This window comes from Thermobia domestica, chromosome 9 (assembly GCF_964235325.1).
Source record: "Thermobia domestica chromosome 9, izTheDome1.hap1.1, whole genome shotgun sequence".
Lineage (NCBI taxonomy): Eukaryota > Metazoa > Arthropoda > Insecta > Zygentoma > Lepismatidae > Thermobia > Thermobia domestica.
The window spans coordinates 99,795,513-99,822,846 of NC_137462.1; the positions used below are offsets into that span (position 1 = coordinate 99,795,513).

Below are 27,334 nucleotides of genomic sequence, written 5' to 3' on the forward strand. Positions count from 1 at the left end.
TCCACGTTCAAATTGATGCTGTCTGTCTCGTCATCACAAAGAAATGGTTGAACCGTTTTAAATAAATTTTTGAAGATAGCACTTGGCTCGAGCCGGAGTATCATATCATATACCATTTTCATAAATGCGTATCCTGAAGTTGGGAGAGGAATTAACAAAAAATTGGTTACTTACCAATATATCCTCCTGTGAGAAAACTAAATATTCTCCAGATGTATCGAGACAATAAGTTAGTCCCGTTTTCAGTGGTAAGGTAACAAAGATAAAGATGGATTAAGAGAAATATGGGAACAGGAATGCATACCACTAAATGAACGTAACGTAAATATATATATATATATATATATATATATATATATATATATATATATATATATATATATACTAAAAAGAACGAGTAGCACATAGTGGAACAACGAGAATTGAGTTTGAAAGAAGTGTGGTATTTATGCTACGTCACTTTTTTCAGAACCAAAACACACATCAAAGGTAGGTAGCCAGACTTTGTCAATGTTACCAGAATCCAGATTTAAAGCCGGTTTATATTTATGAATAAAGAATGATTCTTTAATCTGTTTTCTAGTTTTTCCTGAACCTATTACATAAACCTGTTTTATATTAGGTGTATGCTGCTTTAGGTGAAGTGACAATCCCGACATATCCTCTTCGTGACTTTTTTTGATTGTCTAATGTATTCTATCTTTCGGGTGTTAATATTGCGCTTGGTTTGACCTTAAGCACGATAAATAAAGGACTTATTTAGTAGATTAACAAACTAACTTTTAAAGCCGGTGAGATGCTTTTCTAAACTTTTTGGGGAAATATTGGAAGCAGGTCTGTTATTTTTTGCAAGAATACGTTGAATTTTTGTCGATCATTGTAGAAAATAAGGAATTTCTATCCAAGTTTTTGCTTCTTTGGGAATAGTTTTTTTTTATTTACTTACTTATTTATTTTTAGGAAGTTGTACTGATTTACGTGTATGATTAAACCATTTTTTAAGGTGCGCAACTTACAACCGTTCGTTTGTCCTATTTGATATAAAAACTGTATTCCATCATTGAAACGATCATATATTAGTAATGCCCTTTTAAAAAATAAAATTAAAAAAAAACAAAAAAAAAAAAAAACAATAAATCCAAATATTGGCCTTGTACAGAGGTGGATAGGCTGATTGTTGATGTAAGTAGTGCCTGCAGTGGATTTTCGATATACTTGTGTTATAAATTAATTGTACGATCGGAAAATTAGTAAATCTAATATATATATAAAAAGGAAGACAGTTATCAGATTCACCTTCAATAGTAAATTTCAATCTAGGATGCGGATTATTGAACTGTTCAAATACTTATGGATGAGTGTTTTCATCACGTGTAAGTAGTAAAACATCATCGGGACAACTGTAATATCTTATATATTTAAATGTGGTTTACTGTTTATGTAAATAGACGTATGTTTGACAGTATCGGAGATTGTATGTTACCAATGGATAGATTGTCATTTTGGGAAAAGCAATAATTTTCAAACTGAAATACATTGGTTGTTAAACACACTTCAACCAGTTGTGATAGAAGAAAATGTTTCATAGGCAGATGTTTAAAATTTATGCCAAAAATAGAGTTTCTCACAAGTCTCTCCAAGTTCGGAACATGAAATGTTGTATATAAACTCTGAAACTCTGTATGAGAAATAAGTTGGCATGTCACACGTGCCCCCAGCGTTTTCGACAATCCCGGTTTTCTCAGGTACATATTATATGTTTACTATTTCAATAATTGGGAGGTGGACTATTTCAATAACATCGCCGTTCTCTTATCGCCATAGGAAAATAGCTGAAAAGTGAAAGTGATTTTTTGAATATGGTCAGCGCCTTACTCGAATCGGGTTTTTATTATACCATTTTCATTAAAAGCGTATCCTGAGGGGAGGGAACTTAAATAGATTCACGGGAAATTTAGTATCTCACGATCCTTTCAGGTTAGGAAGATGGAACTCTGAACTTATATTCAGTGAGTAGTTTATATTTACACATGCACAAAAAGTAATTTTTTAACATTTGGGTTGACTTGGGTGTTCATTGTTTGTTCTACATTTTGAAATGCGTTTTCTAAGGGTGCAAGGGGAGCGGTAAATTATTCGCAAACAAAAACGGCTACATCATTTGAAATGAATTTTTGAAAATAGTTAACACTTGACTCGAACTGGGTTCTTATTATTTTATTTCGATTCAAATATGCATCTCAAGGAGGTGAGAAAGGGGGTTCAAATATAACTTTCAAATATTTGTCATAACTTATTCCCGTGGTAAGAACGGACATTTCAGCTAGTTGTTAATAGAAAGCAAAATGAAATGCATATATAAATATATATATAAAAGCCATTCTTGATTAGAAACACCTTTCTACTACGATATCTTACATATAGTACTATTACTTTGTCATACTGCGTGAAGATAACTTGATATTATTCATGTATACTCGGTTTCAGAACAAGAAAAAATGAAATGAAATCTTTAAGTTTTACGTCCCACGGTTATGCCGGTTAGGCTAAAGGATACGGTGAAGATGAGAAATGAATGAAATGGTGGAATGAAAGAAGTGGGAGAAAACGGGAGAACCCTGAGAAAACCCACGAGCACGATGTTTGTCCACCACAGTCCACACGGCGCAAGCTGGGATCGAACCAGGGACCCCAAGCACCGGAGGTGAACGCTGTACCACTGAGCCGCCGCGCCCCCCTGGTTTCAGAACAAGAGTATCCCAATTCTTGGAAAGGCACGGAACGCCCACACGGCTTTATCCCTTGTCAACAGGCCATAAAAATAAATAAATAAATAAATAAATAAAGTGACCCTCGGTTAGAAATAAAAAAGTTGCCAAACGTTCCCTTTTCTCCAGATTTCTTTTATTTATCACAAAAAGTAATAACATAATGTGTCTATTTCAAACTTTTTTCCTTTCTTTTTTTTTCTTTCTTGTTTCTTCTTCTAAGTAATGACATCGGACATCTGGCAACAACCAACAACCACCATCCTAACAAGGGCTGAGTTGCTCTTATATTTTGAAACGGACAATATAATTCACGCTGATATGCATGTTTATTTTTAATAATTTTACGATTTTAAAGCAAAAGATAAAGATATTCTTGATGAGAAAGTTATGAGGAAAGGAGTATAAAAAATTGTATTCAATTTATAAAGAAAACACTTTAAAAAGGCTACATAATAGTCGCGCAGGGCAATGCAACTTTTTTTGCAATTCGCAAAATGTTAACATTCTACACTGCATATTTTACTTTTGTTATTTACTGATTAAGATACTTAATGAGAAAAATTAAAATTACGATACATTATCTTTCTTTCTTCTAATCAGTGTGAACTGAATTTGAAAGGCAGTGATCAAGCAGTTCTTAGATGTTAGGTGAATGATACTGTAATGCTACTGAGTAACTGTCATGTATAAAAAAACACCTTTCAGAAAACACACCACAAATATCGAGAAATTCTTGATACAGCTTTTATTCTGATATCACTCAATAAACAAACCTGAAAATCCCCATTGTTTACTAATTAAAAAGGAACATCTTTTACATTTTATTACGTTCTTTTAAGAAAATCAAGTACAAGTAATGTGTAGGTGGGCCATGGCATCACCTACACATCTCTCCAGACTTGATTCTATTATTAATTTCTTTATCGCTATAGTTCGTTTCCGTGTTCCTGCACTTCGAATATTATCTAAGAAGGAACTCTTGCGACATCTGAATATCCAGACTCCGGAAGTACGTAGAATTATCTCCGACCTGAAATATCTTCATAAAAGAGTGAATGGAGACTTAAGATCGGAAATGTTACTTTAGGAACTATCCTTACGTGTCCCTTCCCGCATCACCCGAAATACCCACCTATTCCATCTTGCCCGTCCTAGGTTGGTAATTATACAGAGGTCTCTTTTTTTTACAGAATACAAAATTGTTATAATCAAGTAGCAACTAATGTGGACATTTTTTTTTCGAGCTGCCCGGTGTTTGAAAGAGCAATTAAACGAGTTTTGGCGGAATAATATTACTTTTACACTCTTTTTTGATACAGTTCTATGTTGTTGTTGTTGTTATTATTGTTGTCTTGTTTTCTTTTTTCTTTCTTTTGTTAACATTTCCTTGTGTAAAATGGCAAAGTTATGCTGTATCTGGGAATTTGTTCAATAAATAAATAAATGAAAATCGATTCACATTTTAAAAAGAAAAACAAAAAGGACTTTTTAAATTTTAAAAAATCGTGTTTCTTTTCAACGCTGATGAGATTTCTGTTAAGATTCTCGAAGTCCGAATTTTACAGAACAATGTTTTACATGAGAAAATACAGAATGGGAGGGAATAAGAAAAATACACCTTTAATGATGGAAACATTTATGGAGAAAGATAAATCACAAGAACATACTGTGAATATACAGAACATAACACTTTTTGTTGCTAAATACATGTAAATGGAGACTAACACATATTCATTCACAAATTAAAAAAAAAAAAAAAAAAAAAAGAAGTGGCACATACCCCGTAGGGTATATATATATTATCTTTCACCTAACTGTCACTGTTGATGTAGTTTCACTTTTATCACTTACAGTTTAGGTAGTTGGAAGTTTCCAAGCACCACACTAATGGCTGCATTCTTTTATATACGAAATGTCTTTGCAACATTAGTTAATTTTTATTATCATATTTTTTAGCACAAACGGGACATTTATCAATACTGCTTTCCACAATTATGTATGCCTATGACAATATGTTTTCATTTTTTTAATTAGTATTATTTACTTTGGTATGTAATATGTGTTTTTATTTCTTGAAGTCCAAGCTTCTCTTTGCATAAAAAATACACAAAAAGATTTGTCTAGTTTGTATGTCAAGTATTTTGTTTTCAACATTCTACTTATTTTAATAAAAAATAGCAAGAAAGAAATATATATATGTATATGTAGTAGTTAATAATAATAATATAATAATAATATTGTTCTTTGTACCTGAGACATGAAAGATAGAGACAGTTCCCTCATCTTACACAAGCAATGGCAGATTTTCGTAGGTTTTCTTAAACCCACAAACTCATTCTTGTTATTCACAAATAAATACATTCTTTTCGTTATCAAAGTCCAACGTCCGCTCTTCTCCTTTCTTTTTTGTTTTATTCATTGTGCTTGATCAAACTGTTACAATGTCTTTTTCGCGTTGCGATACACATAAATAAAGAACACTTGAACACTTACACAGTTTCTCTTTACTTTGTTTGTACTGGCCCTTCATCAGATCAAACTGGTGCTGGTGGTAATAGCAATGATGGTCGTGCTAGTAATAGTAGTAGTGGTAGTAGTAGTAGTTGAAGGAAACTAACTAAAAATAATAATTCTAGCATAATAAACTGGTCTTTTTTTCTTTTATGACGACAATTCTTCGGTTGCAGCGAAGCAGAATACAACAACGGCATTGTTCTTTAAGTTTTCTTTTAAATATAACGCAAAACAATACTATTTGTAAGACAAAAATACGTGTGTTCTTTTATAAATGTATATATAACTATACTAAGCACATAAAACACAAGTACATTTGAGTATAATTCGATCAAGTTTCATCTTTACAGCTGATTTTCTCATCTCTTCTTCTTCCGTTTTCTTGTACGCTTTCACCACCTATATGTGTCTGTGGCTTTGTTTCCCTCATGTCTGGTGCGGATGAAGATTCAACTCTCTCTTCACCAGATGATGATGTGGTAGTAGTAGTAGAAGTGGTGCCTAAGGTAGCCATATCCTCGAAGATTTCAATGAGATGATTCATGCCAATTAGATATCCGTCTTCATGGTTACCAACCACCCATTTGGATGAGTGGTCGATCTTCGTTCCATTAGGGAGTCGCAGTGTCTTCGCAAAATCTATTAACCAAACATTGGCATTGGTTTTGTCATGTACGAACAATAGGGAGCTTCCGATCACCTACAAAGAAATAAAGAAATCACAGGTAAAATCAACATATTTGCATGTATGATTAGGATTAAAAGTGGTTATTCTTTCATTTGCAACTTCTAAATTGATAAACCCATTTAAAAGAACAGTCCTATGGCGTATGGACCTAAAATTCAATGCCTAGTTCACAGAAGTTCTACACTGATTTCTATATCCTTTTCCAACTGGATCCAATTTCTACTTTATATTCCTATTTTTGCGAGATTTATCTTAATATTGTCTTCACATCTACAGCTAGGTCTTTCTAATGCTCTTTTCCGATTGGTTTTTCAGTTAAAATTTTGAAAGCGTTCCTACTTTCTTCCCTACATAACCTGCCCCCTGAGTCTCCTAAACTTAATTACACGAACAATGTTAAATAAATAGTATAAATTATGCAGTTCTCATTATAAAATTTCCACCCTTTCCCATTCCCGTCCTTCTTGGGTCCGAATATTTCCTTCAGGATTTTCTTTTCAAATACTTACAGCCTATATACTTTCCTCAAACTAAGCGACTGTGTTTCGTGATCATACAGCACAACAAGTATAATTATCATTTTACGAGTTTTAAGCTTCGAATTCTTTGACAGAATTCACGAGAGTTTGGACTAAACAATAATACGAAGTACCTAGTTTCTGTTGACATTTAATTTCTTTGTGGATACTGCTTTGGCCTCTTAATGTTGATCCTAGATATTGGAAAGTGTCCACTTTGTAGACAGTAATACTTAAAATAATAATAGTTAAGCATAACTCTTTTTCTTAAAATAAAATGATTTACTTTGAACTTTTGTACATGAAAAAGTGGATCAAACTGATCGCATCAATTTCTTCCTTTATGATAGTCATTTATATCGGAAGAAATTTTAATACATCTTTTGTAGTGTATAGGTGCATCTGTCTATTTTGAGTAATAGGACTGATTTCTCCCACTCGAAACAAGAACAATTTTATTTATATTTCAATCATGTTACACAGTGTTTTGGTATATATATTCTTACCAGAAAATAGTGAAAACATTTTGTTATTCACGTAAAAGCTTCATCAGACAGGCAGGGGAAGAAAAAAATAGAAAGACATAACCATATTTTTTTTACAATAACAATGTATTAATACATTTATAAAATGCACTAGAAAGAAGGCTTTATAAATATTATTCATTTATTTAATTGGGTAAAATGAAGAAATAGGGCTAAAGCTAAAAGCATCGAGTTCCTTTCTTAAGGTTGAGAGCTAAAGTTTATATAGATATTAGGAAAGTGGTTCACTTGCACCCAGCACTTTTAGTCTTAGTCCTATGTATTCATTTAACCGCCCTTCCTCACCCCCTCAAAAAAAAAAAAAAAAACCCTAAGTCCTTATTCTTTTTTTTTTTTTAACTTTTGTTAATAAGATAATATATATATAAGGCAGGATAACTAGCTGCACAGAGTATTTGGTTTTACTACTAGAACACACAAATGTTTTGTTCCGATTATTCAAACTGCACGTAACTTTTGTTGAGTTTCGTCCTTACAACCAGGAATATCTCAATTCATATCTAGATATTTTGTAAAATTTCATCCTATTATGCCAAATAGTATTGTGTCGATTTTAGGAGTATGTACTTACTAAACAACAACAAATATAATCTTCTTGCTAATAATGTATTTTTTTTATATCAAGTATGCAAATAAACAATCTGTTTCTGTAGAATATCAAGTATTCAAATAAGTATACAATATGTTTTAGTAAAATAAAAACTTCAATTAATATTACTAGTATTACCAACAAACGATACAGCTTTTAGCGCCATAAACTCGTATCCTTATTTGCTCGAACCTACGCAAAGAATTTACCTTCAAGTAACTCACATAAACAAAAACTCAAGTTTACCAGTTAATAATATATTTTTTATTATATCTCATTAATCATACTGCGTACTGTTATCTGTTAGTGCCATAAAAAAAAAGCTTGATAAGGGGAAACTTTAGTCTCAGACTTATGTAAATAGCTGGCAGGGTTATTTTACATCAATTTTCAGGTTTACAAAAAAAAAAAAAAGTTTTTACTTGAAAACTGCTCATGGGGATTCACAAGATCTATCGATTGCTATACTTCTCATCTTTGAAGATATATATACAGAGTGGACAATTTATCTTGAACATCCGTGATAACAGCGAAACTAAAAGAGAGAGAGAGAGAATAGCGAAACTTTGCACGAAGCAACTATAAGAAGGGGGATATATCTGCATGTATTAAACAAACACCCAATAAACAGTGTTGCCAACCCAATAAAAAGTCATGTGTTTTCAAATGACACTACGCCAGATTATTACGTATTTCAAAACAACATGTCAAACGAAAACTTAAAATACCACTTCTTATACAGTGTTGCCAAACTAAGGATGTTATTTATCACAAACATTCAAAGTTTGGAAGCTTCTATCACACGCACAACATAACACAGGTAAACAGGATAATGCACATCGACAGTACCTTAGCGTTTGGATATCATGGTCATGGTATGACTTGTTTCGAATGAATAGGAACGAAGTTACCAGGTTTGATAATTTGAATTTTCATTAAGAGCTTTATTTCGAAAAAATGCTTAGATTAATTATCATATCTAGTGTCATATATTGTTTGCAATGAACGTACAAATTATTTTGCCGTTTATAGCACTTCGATATCTCAAACCAAAATATAATAAACATTGATAAAGTTCTTAACACTGTTGAAAATGGCGTATTTATGAAAAATATTTAAAATGATTGTTGTTTCCTTTCTCTTTTATAGCATTATTACAGTAGCTTTTAGTAGTTGTAATTACAAGTTCTCGCATGACTTAAGCAGTGCTGTAAGCTTCAGCAATGTTTATTACGGAACGGAACGGTTTGATATATCGACGTACTGTTAACGGTAAAAATAATTTGTACGTTCATTGCAAACCATACAGGTAACTAGATATGATACTTATCTAAGCATTCTTTTCGAAATAAAACTATTAAAGAAAATACAAATTTTCAAACCCTGATATTTTCGTTCCTATTCATTCGAAACAAGTCATACCATGAACATGGTATGCAACTCTAAGGTACTGTCGATGTGCATTATCCTGTCCACTTCCGTTATGTTGTACGTGTGATAAGAGGCTTCCAAACTTTGGATGTTTGTGATACTACAGCATTCTTAGTTTGGAACACTGTATAATAAAAGTGTTATTTCAAGTTTTCGTTTGACATGTTGATTTAAAATATGTAATAATCTGGCGTAGTGCCATTTGAAAACAAACTTTATATTGGGTTGACAACACTGTTTATTGGATGTTTCTATTTAATACATGCAGATATGTCCCCCTTCTTATAGTTGCTTCGTGCAAAGTTTCGCTATTCTCTCTCTTTTGATTTCATCATTATAGCGGATGATCAAGATAAATTGTTCACCCTACATATTACATACAATATAATATAAAACTTTAATAGAATTGTAGATTACGGCCTTAGATAAGCTAGCAAATATAGACACATATTTTTCCTGCAAGTTAACATAATATATTCTACCTACGAAGACAAGTAAAGAGTTTTTCCAATGAAAGAGAGGTGGTGAAGTTTGAACATAAATGCAGTGCAAACCCGACCCTATTGTGTAGAATCAATCAGTTATTGAACATTGCTAAATTTGTTACTCTAACTAAAGAGTAATTTATCTGAAACAACCAAGAAATAATCTGCGGCAACGTGAATGATTTATCTTTCAAAATAGAACTAAATACTGGTATATTAACGAAATCTACGTATGAATGAATGATTGAAGATCTACGTAAGTTACCATAACAGTATCATGTGCTAATTACGATTCTAGTAGTTTCAAACCTAAAAACAATATCCCCTCATTCTTCCAAAGGACAGATAATAGAACAAGAAATATTAAATTAACTTCCAAATTACCTCAAGTACGAAATATATAATTAATTAACTTAGTCCTCTTCCACCGATTTAGATAAGTTTTGTAATTTTTGTTCTACATCCTTATGGAAACATCGAACTTATGAAAAATAGAACCAACTATTAAAGTGGGATCCGACCCAGTACTCTGCTTTTACGCTAGACGTTCTACTCCTAGGAGCGTCGTGAACCTGAGTTCACGTGCATAAGCACGCGTTACAGCTATCAGGCTGTTACTATGGCAAAGTTTACTGATTTAGGTTAAAGTACGAAATGAATTAAGCAAGTCATACATACCTCGTGGGAAGTAAAAAAATCTGACACTTCCAGCGTTGCTTTTATGGCTTTTAACCTTTGAATATATTTCGGCTGTAAAAAAGACAAACAATATAAGATGAATTGGTATATCTAAAAGTGAATGCAAGCAATACAAGCATCATTACGACTAACTGATTACTGAATACTAAATAGTAATAATAATAATAATAATAATAATACAGAATATTTTATATAAAGGTAACCAAGAAAGTTCTGTGACTTTTTGTGGAGGCCTGTCTTCAATTGGCCCTCACACCGCGAGTTAAATGCGAATGGAGATACGGCGAAGGTCAGTTGCTGGTGTGGGTAATTCAACATATTACCCCTGGTTGTGGCAGTTCAGTTACACCGTGAACTTGCGTAAGAACAGAGTGGACATGGGACATCCATAGAGCGCCATAAGGACGTGTTTACTGGGTTTAAACGTCGCTGCAGCGGGGCAGTAGATATGCCAGGCCTTTGGTGAGGGTGTCGTGACTACGGAGACAGTGCAGCGGTGGTTAAACAAGTTTAATGACGGTGACAAAACACTCGAAGATGCACCACGTGCCGAAAAAAATCAACATATGTATTAAATGCAGATCTTCAGGCAGTAATTGAGGCAAATAGTGGCTAGACAGGTAAGAAACTGGGACTCAATTCAGTGGGAATGGAGAAACCATTCGGCACCACCCCATTAACTAGGGAAGCACTACTAGGGACCCCACATGATTTGGCTCCGAGCCAGAAGGCAACGCGAGCAGACACCTGTGTTTCTTTGTTGTCTCGTCTACGAAGGGAGCTATGTCTGGACAGGGTGTTGACATGTGATGAGAAGTGGGTCCTGTACGAAGCTCCACGGTGACGTCATCATTGGTTAGCATCCCATGAATCGGTTCTAAAAACAGCCGAAACCAGCACTGCACCAGAAGAAGGTCCTCATGTATGTTTGGTGGACTGCTCGCGGCATCGTGCATTGGGGACTGCTACCAGCTGGTCAGAGCATCAATGCAACTGTGCACTATTGCATCCGCCATACTCCCCAACTATTGCACCGTTCGATTATAACCTGTTCCATTCCTTGGACAATAACCTTCGAGAACGCTTGTTCAAATCTCTACTAGAGATGCAAAATGCACTTGATACCTTCTTCGCTTTACGGCCCACCAAGGTCTACCGTGATGAAATCCATGGCATTCCAGAACGTTGCCAGAAGGTCGTCGATGCTGACGGGGATTCCATGAACGTCTTGAGTGACATATCGATGTTCGAAGGCGGTGGGTGAAAAAGCGACAGAACTTTCTTTGTTACCTTTATAAAATCTACTGAAACAGACAATTTTATTTATTTATTTTGAATAAGAGACACATATTTATTACCAACGTCAGGTCTAAGTGAAACTACGAATAGTTTTTTAAAAAAAAAAGAAGAAGAAGAAACATTATACGCAACTTTGAACGAACGTCAGTCCACAAATACTGAATTAAGGGAATGAATATTGAACTAATTGCAAACTTATTTTTTTTTTTTCCTAATCTGTCGTTTTACCACCTAAAGGTACTAAAATGAAAAATGTATTTTTTTTACAATCATTAACTGAATAATAGCAATAAATTACTAGTATTAATACTAATTCTGAATACACACAATATATTATTTCTATACTTTTAAACGTTGTGTTACTTTTGCTACTATTTCAAATTATTTTCACACTTTGTTTTACTGATTCTTTCCCATAACTTAATTCTAAAGCTCAAATTGGGTTGTTGGTTTACATACTTCTCGACAAAAGTGCATGAATGAAATAAAGCAGCACTTTAGCGCTGACTATATAGAGCGGCCACAAAGTCCTGTACCCCTGAAAATAAATAAAATAAACCACTAAATGTACGTAAATAAATACACGGAAAGAACTGAATAACATGAACCACAATGCCTTCGATAAGTTTTATTGAGATAGGAAACATTAAATGTCCAAAAAATCAGTCTGTCGACCATCATTCTTATAACAAAGGATAATACGCCTCCAAGTTCTGTGCGATATTTTGCGGTGCATTGCAGGTGTAACTTGAAAGAAAGCTTGTTTCATAGCTTCTGTCAGTTCGGCAGTGGTATAGTAACGGTTTTGTGCAACGATGCCCTTTATGAGTCCCCATAGCACATTGTCATAGGTGGTGAGGTTTGGATTTCGTGGTGGCCAGGAAAGTGGCCCGGGCAGATCCACACTACCACGACAAATCCAACACCCAGGACAGACTTCCGTAAGATATTCGCGTACGGCGAGGGCATAATGGAGCACATGCTGAAATCAAATAATAATGTAATGGGAAAACTTGCATTAGCACTTATCAACGGATAACGGGACTTTGTGGTCACCCTGTATTTACGATCTAGTTTTTCGCTAACTTAAGTTGTCTTTTTAACATCACAATTTCGTCAGAAACATACATTGCAACTATTTTTCTTAATTCAGTCCTAGTTTCATTTAACTATGATGATTCCAAGAAATGATAAAAATCAAGAACTCTCCTTCAGTACGTTTGTGCAAATTATATAATGAGCTATCAGTGAAAAATCCAGTTTTGGATTTAGGAATTCCCTTTATAGCGTTCATAAAAATTATAAAATCAATAATTAAAAATTCAAATCGCTAATGGTATGAATATAGTATTGAATGCTTTAGCAAAAATATAAATTCTCCGACATGAATATTAGTTCACTAGATTACTGAATGATATATTTTTGTATGTATGTAGCGATTTATTGAGACTGTTTCTTTCGATTACTTGGTTTTATCATTTTATATATATTTTTTCTTTTACTATGGATAAATAGCATTTTATTATATTCCTTATTGATATATATCTAAATTATGTAAGCATTATTTGTAAGCCTTCTTTAATTGGAGTTATTTACTTTGTTGAAGGCATAAATAAATAAATAAACAAATAAATAAATAAATAGTTCAAGGAGCACCCTTACTGATATTTATTCACATTCAACGAGTTATGGAATCAAAATATTTACTTGGAAATGCTAAAATAAAATCTAACCAAAGCAAACATTTATTATTACTAAACTGTATTATAGTTTCGACATTACATCATTATCTTCATCAGGCACATCATCTGAGTAATAATCCTGTGACTAATGAAGGCACGATGTATTGTTTTCATCAGATATATTATCTGAGTAATAATGATGTGACAAATGAAGGCAATGATATATCGTTTTCATCAGACACATTATCTGAATAATAATAATAATAATAATAATAATGTGACAAATGTGGGCAATGATATATTGCCTTCATCAGACATATTATCTGAGTAATAATAATGCGACTAATGAAGACTGACATATTTCCAAAGCCAAAACAGATTAGTAATAATAAATGCTTTATTTATTTATTTAAGTTATACTCAGTTTCAAAGCTTCAATGGAGCTGCATGCGAAATAATGTTTTTCCACAACAAACACCGAATTACTTCAAAGAACTCCGCATTTTTCTTATGGAATAGCGGCTTCCGTGAAATAGCTTAAATATGTGATATTTCGATTCTTCACATCTTTCTGAACGCAAGTTATAATGGGCATAGGCCCGGGAAAGCTCTTATGGGATTCTCATAGTGATTAACTTATTGTAGATGCTCTAAAGCGAATATGTCGTTCCTAAAATCAAGTATTTGCTTGTATAGAAACAAACGTAAAGAACACCTAAACAAATGTAAAGAGATAGCTAAACGAAAAATGTGTTTATTTTTTATTATGTTTGTTGGTACACCTAAATAATCATTTTTCGTTTATTTCATGTAATATGTGTAATAAAATGTGTATTAAAAACTGCAAGGAGGATGTTTTTAGGTAGAGACCACACAATAGAAACCCAACCCTTGAATCATTCACTAATTCAATAATTCAAACAGTAAAAAGTGTGTACTATGTGTTTATTCTATCGACCGATTTCGCGATCATTCCATCTCATTTCAACCATCAGCATCATCCACTTATTCATTAACACCATTTACTATTAGATCTTCCAATCATCCATAAACCATCATTCAGTACCAATCATCCGTCGTTCATTATCTATCCATTCGATGGTTCAATTATTCGATCATCTAATTACTCATCAACCATCCATTTATCACGCAATCATCAACCATTTGATCAAACTCCATTACCTGATCATTCTATCATTCATTGTCTACTAATCATCCATGCACCATCAATCCGTTTATTTTCCAATTATCTACCACCCGATCTTTCAATCATCTAACTATCTAATTATCTTTTATCCAATTTAATTATCAATCAATCGTCTATACGTTAAATCAATCATTCTAACCGCTAGTTTATCAGTTGTTCTATTATCTAATCTCCCAATCTTCTGCGTTATCCGGTTATCTAATAATATACTCATCTAAAAATCCATCTTTAGATCATCCAGTCATCTAAATATAATTATCCAATAATTTGATAATTAACCATCTCAGTTAATTAACCATCTTAAACAATCTCAATTTTTGATGGCTTTTCAAATAGAAGTGACATTTGATTAGAAACGGCCATATTGAAGTTAAAAAGATTGGTTAGTACGAAACCCAATTTAAGCCCTTACTATTAGGGCTTTACGGGAGTTGTGACTATTATAATATGTTTAGGAAGATGTGAAGAATCGAAATCACAACATTTAAGGAATTTAATTGACGGCGCTTTTCCATAATAAAAGTGACGGGGCCTTTTATTTGCAATAAAAAATATGTTAGTTGAGCGATTACGTACCCATCTTGATTTCTCAACCTATTGACCAAACGAGAATTTTAGTAGTTTAATTTTGCTATTAACTCTAAGTCTCCTCCTCTGTAAATTATTATATGATATGATACGCAATTTAATTTCAAGTAATATTATAAGTAGTATTCATACTTTTATGCGTAACATATAAATGCGTTTTTTATAAATTAAGTGATATCTAAACAGACTTGAAGAAAGCAGCGAAATCAAAACCCACCAAAACCTCCGTTCATGTTTGAAAAACTTTCCCTTACATTCTATATTAACAGGATAAACACCCAAGGTGGTGCAAGCACTCAACAATAAAACGAGAGAGAGAAAAAAAAAAAAAACTTACCACCGCGTGTGGGTATCCATCGGTGAAATCCCGAAACGCTTCTAAAATTTGGCTTTTCGTTTTTGTGGTTTTGAAGTCTTTGCTGGACTTTCCGTCGGCTTTTTTAATTCCCTCTATTCGAAACCCGAGAGTAGCCGTCGATGAGATTGTCTCTCTCCAAACCATGTACCTGTGATCAAGTAAAATAAAAAGAATGTAACCACAAGATATAAGAACACTACGAATCCAGCTCTACTGTAATTTTTAAACGAGTTTCTCTAAATAATAAGAAATCAGAATATGTTTATTGGTCTAGTATGCTTCATACTTTTTTTGTTTACTTTCGATAAGTCTTCAGATCTTTCAGACAGTACCTTCAGCTAAAGTTAAGTAAATATGAAATACAGTTACTGGTATTTCCATACATTATCCTGATAACAATAAGAATATTATATATATATATATATATATATATATATATATATATATTGTTTAATCCTTGACAACGATAATAACGGTCAAAGTATCAATGAATTGCTATTTTTTTTAATATATGTATGCATTTTCTTCTGTAAGAATCTTATAGTTTGTATTGTAATATCACTATATATGGTATTTACATGGCTATCTACAGTAACATACACTCAAGGAAGGATAATGAGAAAATAAAACGTATCAACAAGCTAAATAAATGTTAATTAAGAGACTAATAAATAAATAAAAAAAATAAATAAAAGATAAATAAATAAAAATAATAAGATACAGGAAGAACGCATATGAAAAAACAAAACCAGTATATTGAATATATTACATGTATTAAAAGTAATTATGAACAATTATTAAAGATAACATTTTAGAAGTTTCCGCCACCTTTATGATGCAGTCAAGTTGTGGATGTATAACCGATACGCAGTTATGTATACGCACGTTCTTACGTATGGAAAATTATAACAATGCTCTGTTCTTCTACAACGTATTTCCAAGAGCTATCAAATATATTCTTGTATTACAAGATTTTACGTTAAAATAGAGTTAAGCTGCAGAATTTTACTATAGGAAACTTTACGTCTATAATTTCGTGTACGAAAACATGTTTATGCTACAACTGAAATCCTCGAATGTGCCTCCACTAAACAGTTGTGTATATATGCAATTCTATTAATTTTAAATCTCGACACTTTTTTTGTAATATTATCAATTATAAGAAATGCTTTACACACAAATTACGTTAGGTTACAATAGGAATTGAGTTTAATCATATCGTTGATCAAACTCAATGATGTTCAATGACTTCAATGAAACTATATTGTTTAGAAATTTGACTGCTAAACTGTATGATTACTGAATGTCAAATTGTCAATTATAATCATAATATTTAAACCAGTAGCACAAGGAACTTTGATATTTTGTCATTAATAGAGCATTTAGTAAATTTAATTGAAGGAATTTTTCAGAGGTTCAATTGAGAAAGGTATCAATATCAGTTTGAATTAAATATTCTGAAATATTTGCATCTGAGTAAAAAGTTTAATATTACCATAACCTTCGCATATTTCCATATTTCCGTACATCAAATACTTCGCAAACTTGAACTTAAATGAAAACATCGGGTATACCAACATAAACATCAATGAATCCAAATTTGAGATTAACAGTTACTTTAAAAATTACTTTGTACCTTACGATTTAAACTGATTATATACAACAAATTGTTTCCGATCAATTAAAATATAAACTCGTAAAGGATAAGAATTGATGAGATAATTCAATATCTAACACTAAACGTTAGGTTTTAGATTCACTCGTTCTATCACTTTCGCAATTTCTAGTATCATTTTCCTACATTAAATTAATGAACTTTCAACCACTTGCTTTCCCACTACTTCCCTGCATTCATATATATTTAGTCTTATACAGACTCGATAACAAAAGGTTGTGTGCTCGCCGAGGGATATCATCCCTCAAAAACGTGAAGGGCTAAATGCCCTTAGATGCCGAAAGCCCAGAAATCTAAATCCTAAATCGATAACAAAAGGAATAACTGCAAACTAGCCAACCAACGTATGTTCCATAATACATATAGTGATAAAAGTACTTGACGACTAGAAGATTCAACTAAGGGAAAATTAGTATAAATATCATAAAAGCATTACATTTTAGACAAACGTGTAACCAACATGTTGAACTAGATCTTCAACGATCAATAACAGAAATAAAATGTAATGTATTAATGTATAGAGTTGAATTCCATTATTAACAATTTCAGAATGAAAAGTCTGCTGCTTTTAAAAAAACTATACCTTGGTTTGGTAACACCTTTGAGTTTGTGTTCTTCGTCTGTTGGAGCACTTGGATCAATTTGTATCATTTTCTCATACATGTCCTGGAAAAACAAAATTTCAAGTAATATAAATGGATTAGAAATTGAGATATTAAGAGCATTTAAAAATACATTAAAGAGATCGATGTTTTTGTCTACAACTTTTCTCTAAAAAAAAAAAAAAAAAAAAAAAAAAAAAAAAAAAAAAAAAAAAAAAAAAAAAAAAAAAAAAAACGTCATGAATGAGTTAATTCAAATAATGCTTGTTAAATACGTGGAAGAAAGCTTATCCTTTTAAAATTACTAAAATAAGTATTTAAATCATCTGATATTTTAAGAGAATATTAAATATGGAGGGACATTGTCTTTTGCTGCAAACTTACATTTATGATAAAAAAAAAAAAAAAAAGACAGAATTTAATAATCCTTTACAAAGTTAGAATTCATTTTGTAAAGTATTTTGGCGTTATTTTCGAACATCCTTTATAGTACTATATAACACGCAAATATTAATTTTTATTACGAGCAGTGCCGGATTTACGTATAAGCTAAACAAGCTATAGCTTAGGGCCCCGCTCTCTTGGGGGCCCCAAAAATTAGAGAGAACAACTGGATGTACATTTCCAAAAATATAAAAAAATAATAAAATCTACATGTAACAACAGTGCATCGTGTTATGTAGGCTCCTATGATGTAAGTAATGGGGCCCCTTCTGCTCGTCTGCTTCCTAAAATATCACTGGTTTCTTCATTTCTGTATATAGGGTACCTTCATTCACCTTGATACTTAAAGGGCCCCACCAAACCTAATCTGACTAATTATAGGAGTACAAATGCCTCAGTTCGGAGGTATAGCTTGTGGAAAATTGGTAAGAACGATATGAAAAGTGTCACAAGTTGAGAAAGATGTCAAATCAAGGTCAGGTAAAGTAATGTAATAGTTATTTTGCACCTAGTTTTCATTAATGTACCAGTGGATCTGAAACTGGGGCGGAAACAAGATAAGAAATTAATTAATGAGTTATTCTAGTAAAGAAAAATAATAGATCAAGAACTAAAAACTGCACTCATTCATATCCACTGCTACATAAATGGAATCTAAGTTGAAAACCAGTATATTATTTTACCCTACATTAATCCAATATTTCGTTCTCGAGTTGGGATCCTTTTCATATTGTTCCTACAATTTCCGGTGGGAAGCATCTGTGCATACCCACGTTAATCTGCATGATATATATAAAATATATAAAATTAGGGTAGTCTTAATTTTCGATTTCCGAGGTTTTCATCACTCCCTAAAATGATTAAAATGATTCCATATCAGACCAAAGTAAGCCATGAGAAAAACAAATTAAATCTAAGTTTTACGTCCCATTATTATGCGGCTAGGCTAAAGGAGACGGTGATAATGAGAAATGAATAAAATGGTGGAATGAAGAAAGTGGGAGAACCCCGAGAAAATCCACGCACACGGTGTTTGCCCACCACAAAGTTCACTTGGCGCGAGCTGGGATCGAACCAGGGACCCTATGCACCAGAGGTGAACGCTCTACCAAAACAGCCACAGTGGCCCAAAGTAAACCAGGAGAAAACATAGCTCAATTGAATAATATTAAATGACGCCCCAAGCCATCTCAAGTTTTTAATGCATTTACGGTATATAATATGAGGCAAAAGTATCTTGTAAGTTTGAGAAGGCACTTGTAAGTTTATAAACAGATATTATGAAAGTAATAACTATTAAATGATTAAAGATAAGTTGGAACTAACGTCAGATGTGTGCTTAGGTGAAACGTTACCCCGAAACGATACGTCATATGATCCTCTTTATATAAAATTTTGAACCTGAATCCAAGATGGCGGAATTCATGATTACCTCCATGACGGTTCTACTGCATATAGTAATAGATGTGGTTCTACTTCCATTACTTCTATATAAAATACGATATCACTCTGTCTAACCGTTACCAACATATATGCTACCTTTCCCTAATACTGTGTACTGTAAATGGATTTAAAACTTTAGGTCGGTTGAGATATCATTTAATATTATTCAATTGACCTCATTTTTCTCATCGGTTCCTTTGGTCTGATATTGAACCATTTTAGGGGATGTGACTCAAAGAAGGTCAAAAATGACAAAAATAAGGATCATCCTAATTAATATTTTATTATATATATAAGGTGTGTCAAAAGTCCAGGGCCATAGGCCATCTCCTTATGAGTCAAAATAGGAAAAATGGAATTCCCTTGGGCCTTTACCATACCAACAATACAGAATTGTTGAGAAACGGATACGAAGTGCTCTAGGTTCTCTCACGTAGCAATATACACATTTCTCAGGTTATTTTTGCACTTCATTCGAACAGCTTGCTAAACTGGAAACGTTGCTTTTTAACAAAGGACGTCTTACCAGTGTAGTCCAAACAGCTGACTCAATTGAAAAAAAAAAAAAAAAAAAAGACTGAAAACTACCTCCAATATCTTTCCTCTTTTTTCATATCCTCACTCATAACAGAGTTTGCCTATGGCTCCAGATTTTTGATACACCCGGTATTATATATTTCATGTGTTCGTGTGAGGATTCATTACCCAAAGATTTTTGCGTTATTTTCAAACACTCTCTAAGCCAAGTAATAGACTAGAGAAATTTTGCCTTAGCTATCTTTTCGTTCTCTATGAACAAAGAAATACACACAAACTTTTGAAACATGTATCATGAGCTCCCGAAACAAAACACTACTGAAGTTTCTGATGATATTAATGATAGTAAATGGAAGTCAAGATGATTTAGGACTCTAAAGTTCATTCAACGAACCTTCTGATCCTGATGTAAACATTGTAGAATGGTATTACTCCGCCAGTCATCGGATGATTGGCTATCGGTCACCGCTTCTTTCGAGAAGCACGTGCTTGTAACCTGTCGGCGTTTTGCATATTCCCCGCACGGAGCCATATTATAAGCTGTGATTCACGCATAAGGTGAGCCAAACCCAGTTTCTACGCATGCGTATTCTCTTTTATTGCATTAATTCAATTTAGTTCTTACATACAATGTTGTTTCTGTTATTTAACTGTAAGGAAATTGCATTTCTGATAATGTGCCTTATAAGCAACAAAAACATTGAAAAACAGCTTACTTGACAATGGACTATTTTCTTCTGCCGCATGGATGCGGCAAGGCTCTTTAACCAATAAAATTAAACAATCACCACGTGTATTTGTTTACATGAGGTACTGAACGTTCCTTGAATGAACTATACATCTTGTTCCTCCAAAGTTAAAGGGCGGAAAAAAAAAAAAAAAGTATTATTCCTGATGTGATAGCAAACCATACAGAATTTAAACCAAATTGATGCTACAAGAGATTGGAAAGAAATCAAATGGGAAATAACATGTTAGCTTACCTTTCGCAATTTTGGTTTCTCTTTCGCTTTGGCCAATTCTTCTTCCAGGTACGTACGAACACCAATTTTACAGTCCATAACACAAGGTGATACGAAATCTCCCAACAAGTCTTGCAATTGCAAGTATTCTTATAGCTTGAATTAAGGCAAATAAATTACAGAAGTGCATTGAGTTCAACATTTGGCTGCGTGAATTAAACAAGAGAAGCAAATATTTAACAGTATTATATCAATCAGTGTCTAGTAATACATACGAAAATTAACGATTAGTTTTCTTCAAACAGCGAAATAAAAATATGTATAGTCATGAACAATAAAACGGTAATTTACTAAAAATTAAACAAATGAAGAATTCTACGCATTGAAACGTCAACACAAAAAATGAAAATACAAATCTGAACTTCCATTCAGATAGGAAATACAATGAAAGCCATGACAGGATGCATAAGAAAATACAGAACCACTTACAATAGTGTTTTCTGATATGTTTTTCTCTGATAATCATTTTGCTCTTAATCCTCATGTCTGTTTCTTTATCTTTCTTATGCCCACTTTCCTGCTGTTTTCACGTACAGAAACTTCTTGTATAAACGTTTTTCTTTGCATATGTTCACAGCAGGGTAACCTACATTTCTCCAATCTTTCTCGGACGCTTCTGGTTTGCTAAATTCCTGATTTTATTTCTTATTCGATCTTTTCGTATGTTTCTGAGAAAGCGTCTTGGAATCTCGTGTTCGATGCTTTGATTTTGGTTCATTCTTTATTTTCGTTATTATAGGTGATTCTGCAACGTAGTTCATTATCATAGTGTTGTACAGCATTGTCAGTAGTTACCAACTTAATGTAAATTGATTACCATGCAGATGATGATATAAGTTTATGATTGAAGGAATCTTGAAGCGTGCCTTACGGGTTTAAACTGAGTGTATCCAAAACGTTCTCTGAGGTGTTGTTTCGAGAGAAGTATTCTTTTTAACTTTTTTTTTTTTTTTTTTTTTTTTAAACCAATACCGTACCAGTTGCCTAACATTTTCCAAATGCTGGAATGCATAGTTCAACCACGATGTACTTCTAGCAGCGGAATTTGTTTCCGGTGGAGTCTGTTAAAAATGGAATTGGAATGCTACAAATTGAATTTATAGTGGTTATATTTTGTATTCACCTTCAAAACTTTATACAGAAAGAGGGAATTGCAATTTTTGTCTGAATTTTTGAAAGAAGAACTTCAAAGAATAATAAGATCAAACGGAAGGGAAACATAGTGAATGGAAACCTAAGTGAATCATCGATCAGCTTACGTTACGTTACTTAGCAGCCTTATGTTTGAAACCGAAAGTGCAACTTTTGGAGCTTTGTAATTTCTTCGTCACTGGATGTGGCAAAATTACTTGACTCATCTACTAAGCTGTGTAATAGATACCATGCTTACAAGAATTCTAACCCATGGACTTTGCAACAAGGAAAATTATCAAACTGAAGAATATTAAAAAAATACGGTAGAACGTTTAAAAGAAGTAGACTGTCAATTTTGAGAATCTAGCATACGTGTGGAATACGCTTTAAATCAAAATAACGGACTGTTTTCTTATTGATTCCAAAATTCATAGTCAATCTGCTTCCACAAAATTAAACTTTGATATATATATATATATTTATTTATTTATTTATTTATTTATTTATTTAAAGAAAGTATCACACTCAGACTGTAATGCAGTACCCACAATATAAGGTCATTGTGATGTGAGTATTAGGAAATATCTTCGAAGGTTTTTCTGAAATTAAAAAAAAAAAAAAAAAAAAAAAAAAAAAAAAAAAAAAAAAAAAAAAAAAAACGCACGGATAACTTCTCCCAATTAAAAAGTTAGCTTTTTTTTAGATTTTGTTTACAGTTAAGAAATAAGTCATGTGCTCATTAAGCTATTAGAGCACGTTCACAACATATTTTTTAACTGTAAACAATCTCTCTACACTCTCGCAACTAACTTTCATTTCATAATACTAAACTCTACAATCTTGAATTCTTCAAATTTCAGACGGTGAAACAGCAGTTTGATGTGGCGTTAAGTAGTGGTTAAGATTAAATTAAATTTACCAACAGTTTAGTAGTAATTTTAAATTTACAACCATTCCCAATAGAAACGGTGGTTAGTTAGATCTCTAAATGAAAGGATACCATCTCCGTCTTCCCCAGTCACTTGGCCTTTGTATTCAGGAACATACGGCCTTAGAACGTCCTTCATGAGGATTTTGAAACATTGCTCTTCTTTAGGACAACGCTTCTTTAGAATAGTTCCTTGATCTGGTCCAGCCTTAAAATTACCTATGAAATAAATAAATAAATAAATAAAAGTGAACTTCATACATAACACATTTTTAATGTAAATGCTAAACAGTTTGTATTTGCAACTATTACACATAAGGGAAAAAAGTCCTCATTTTAAAGTTAAAGTAATTTGACTACAAATAAACTAAACTGATACAGAAAATATTAATGCTATTCTTACAATAACAACACGTAAGTGTGGATCTAACGTTTCAAGAAAGACGGCAGGTTTTCCCAAGTAGTAGTAATTATTATTTCTGATGGGTAAATTATAAATTATGTACATAAAAAAAAACTAACTTACGTCAGCACAGTATAGAGGCAAAGAAGAAAAAACTTATCTAAAGATAATAACGTGTTTCAAACCTTATTAAATACTGTAGAAACAAACAAGTGAGGTAATCAAAGTAATATTTCCTATATTACTAGGGTGATCTTACGTCCCGATTAATCGGAACTCTCCTGTTTCAAGAACACCAAAAATATATTACTGTATTTGTATTACTTACTGTATTTGAACAAATCTTAATACTTTCGGTCAATCACATTGAACAACAAGCAATAAAAGTTTGAGATCTGTACTTAAAATTCATTATTATGTAAGAGACAATTCTTTCCCGTGAAATTAGCACTAAGCATACCGGACAAAAATTAGTCATCCTTGTAGATCGCACTTTATAGCGAGTAACATCGCCTCTGAAGTTGATGACCGTCTGGATTCTGAATGGAACTAACTGAGGTATTGTAGATATGCTACATCGACCTAAATCCAGTCGCTTCATCATAACTTTATAATTCTAATACACTATGGGAATACTGTTGAGAGTTTCATCCGCTTCTAGAAATTCTCTCAGATTTTCAACTGGATTTAAATTTGGGAATTTTGCCGGCCAGACCAGTTGTGACAGGGTGCCTAAAGGTTCCTCAAACCATATAAAAATGTTTCAACCCCTGTAAATATGGCAGTTGTTATATAAAATGGAAGTGCTCAGAAACGCTCGTATTTTTCCAAGTGGGGAAGCAACATACCAACACACATATGAAGTATCAAAATACAGACACTTTGATTTACACACAGTATTTCATGTAAAACAACCATTATTGGCACTGCATAATTCTATTAAATACTGTAATATGTGAGTAACCAAATCTAATGACATGAATTTCAAAGAACCGAAACACCTTTCGCAGAATCCAGGTGAAAGCAAATGCCCTCCCCCCTTCTGTAGGCAGCCATGAAAGTACCCACTGCACATTCATCGCGAAGATGTTGAAGAACTGGAAAAATCTGGTCACTGAGAATGTCCAAATCAACATCTGTGGTTCATATTCATATGCATAAGAGTCCAAGTCATGGTACGAAAAACACCCCGACGCAACACGGTCACCAAATCTTCAAATTGCAAAGTATCCAGGGGTGTCATTTAGGGTGGACAGGGAGGCAATTGTCTTTCCCCCCTGAGTTTGAGAATCACATGCTTTTTAATAGATTGTATACTAAAATACTAATACAAGGCGTGAAACTCTTACGTCAGTGGATAATCTTGCCCCGCCATCCTCTGGCAAAATGTGAAATTATGCTGCTTACAACATCCTCCATACATTGGGCGAAATGTTTCATTGAGCTTTCGGTAAACTCCACACCTGACATCATTGGAATACAGACAAAGCGCGGTTCGTCAGACCATACTGTAAAGTTCAGCTGCCTACAGTCCAGTGTATGTGTTCTTCAGCCAACAGAAGACGTCTAGCTTCATGTGCCATCATGAAAAGTAGTCTCTTTCGTGGTGCTCAACTAAATGTCAAATGCATGAAAGTTCCCTTCGCAAATATTCTTCCCTAAATTGGTTCAGATGCACCTGTATTTACGGACTGCTGCAATTCCTGTAAGTTTTCAAAGATATTCTGCTTGACCCGGCATGAAACACATCAGCGACCCCTCTGATTTAGAATATCTTTGCAACCATAGTCTTGACTATGTTTTGCATTTAGACACACATTAGACAGTCCACTTTGAGACATCAAAAAATTGGGCAATTCCATTTACTGTGTGTCCTATCTTGAGGATCAGTTTTCATACAACCGACTGCCACATGCATCAGTATTAGTAAGTCATTTAGGCATGTGTTACTAGCTGTGGCGGTTCTTAAGAGAAATCACATTGGTAAATATGTATCACTATAAGTTGATGGAAGAAAGGTTCTCTAACATACTAATTCTTGTATATTATTTTCTGAAGCTGTGAGAAGTTTTCTTCCCTTAGGTTGTAAAAATAGAATTTATTATTAGTTTACCGATGTGACTTCTCTCAAGTGCCGCCACTGGTTATCAGTGAAACTCTATATATAACGATAAGAATGGACTAATGTTAGTTCAAGGAACTAGTCTTTTTACAGTTGACTATTATTTTACTTCATTACAAACCCAAACATTTAAATAAATTTAGTTTTGTAATGTACAAAATCTCACAGTTTTTTCATTAACCTTAAAAAGTATCAGTGTATTATATAATACTATATTTGAAAAATCAGTGGCGAATGTTTCGCAGAAATATTCTAAAAATGAATAACAGGAAAGAATAAGACGACTTAATCGAGTTTAAGCACAAGAAAAAATAAATAAATAAATAAAAGTCGAGAGATCTATCATACCTTGGTGACCTGCTAGCTGAACCCAAGGATACCGCTGCTTTTTATAAGTTTGAAAGAAGGGCGTCCATTGAACGATATTACGTAACTTCCGCCAACCAGAGGGCTAGAACGAAAAAAGAAGAACATTAGAATGATTGTATAACCTAGAATAATTTATAAAATGGCAATTCTTTAAATAAAAACCGGAAATGAATACTGTAATAGATCAACATCTTCCCACGCATCGTCACACATAAGTAACTCTACATTATAGTGATTTGAATATTCAGCAATATTTTTTTCATCAGCAATGACGTATTTAAAATATATTATTTCATATACTAAAAAAAATGTGTAATTAAAAGAGGATCTACGCTTGAGTTTTCACGATGTAACATATGAAGGCAAAACTATTCTAAATTTAACACGAATATTTTATCTTATTAAGGTTGAACAAAAGAAACATATTTTATCTACTAAATCAATAAATAGAAATCAGAAGTTACTTACTACACACGATGAAAAAAAAGGAAATATTTTACTTGAATACTACACTTAGTGATACAATTTTGTTAAGGAAATCAAAGTTAAATGACGAATAATAATTAAAAAGGTATATAAAGAATAATGCTGGGGTAACGCAAAAGTCAGTCAGACCAGTATTCGTAGGTTTCCTTAAAATTTCCCCTCGACTGACAAAATTTTCCCTTTTACTATCAAATTTTCTCTACTTTTTTTTTTTTTTTTTTTTTTTTTTGACTGTCCAATTCCTATGACAGAAGTTATGTGATAAGATTAATTCAGCTATATTAAAAGAAGTGCCAACCACATTTGTTTTATTTACTTATTTTATTTATTTTTTATCTATTTATTTTTGCTTTTCCTTCACTTTTTTTTAAACAAAAAATATACAGAAATGCACCCGTCAACAATGGATGCGCGCACACACACACAAATATTCTATTGTATTGGTTTATTTCTGATGAACAAAGGATTTATGTTGGTCAGTCAGTCAGCGTGAAAATTTCCCTGAATTTTCATGTTTTATCGAAAAATCTCCCGTTTCCCTATTTGTTAAATTTACCTACAAAATTTCCCTAAAATTAAGAAAATTTCCCTCAACCTACGAACATTGAGTTAGTGGACCCATACACAATGAACCTAAACTTCAACTGTTGAGAAAGAATACCGGCAATAAAAAGTTGGGTAGACAAGGTCACATGACAATGTGACCCATCACCTCGTATCATTAACTTGATATAACGTCTTTATCACCACCTTATCCGCTTACTCAAAATTTTTTCCCTATTTTAGAGACTTTTC

At 32.9% G+C, this 27,334-nt stretch overlaps 1 protein-coding gene across 3 annotated transcripts in view; it reads right to left on the reverse strand.

Moving 5' to 3' along the window:
- Positions 1 to 4,390: 4,390 nt before the first annotated feature.
- Positions 4,391 to 27,334, reverse strand: part of IP3K2 (Inositol 1,4,5-triphosphate kinase 2) — a 409,624-nt gene continuing 386,680 nt past the window's right edge. For all 3 annotated transcript variants that reach the window (XM_081771604.1, XM_081771603.1, XM_081771605.1), the window contains exons 2-8: positions 26,033 to 26,135; positions 23,232 to 23,378; positions 21,059 to 21,186; positions 17,633 to 17,715; positions 15,354 to 15,522; positions 10,220 to 10,291; positions 4,391 to 5,985 (exon numbers count right to left, since the gene is read on the reverse strand). In XM_081771604.1, the coding sequence (XP_081627730.1) occupies positions 5,617 to 5,985; positions 10,220 to 10,291; positions 15,354 to 15,522; positions 17,633 to 17,715; positions 21,059 to 21,186; positions 23,232 to 23,378; positions 26,033 to 26,135 (1,071 nt within the window). In that variant the 3' untranslated portion in view covers positions 4,391 to 5,616. The remainder of the gene's footprint in view (positions 5,986 to 10,219; positions 10,292 to 15,353; positions 15,523 to 17,632; positions 17,716 to 21,058; positions 21,187 to 23,231; positions 23,379 to 26,032; positions 26,136 to 27,334) is intronic.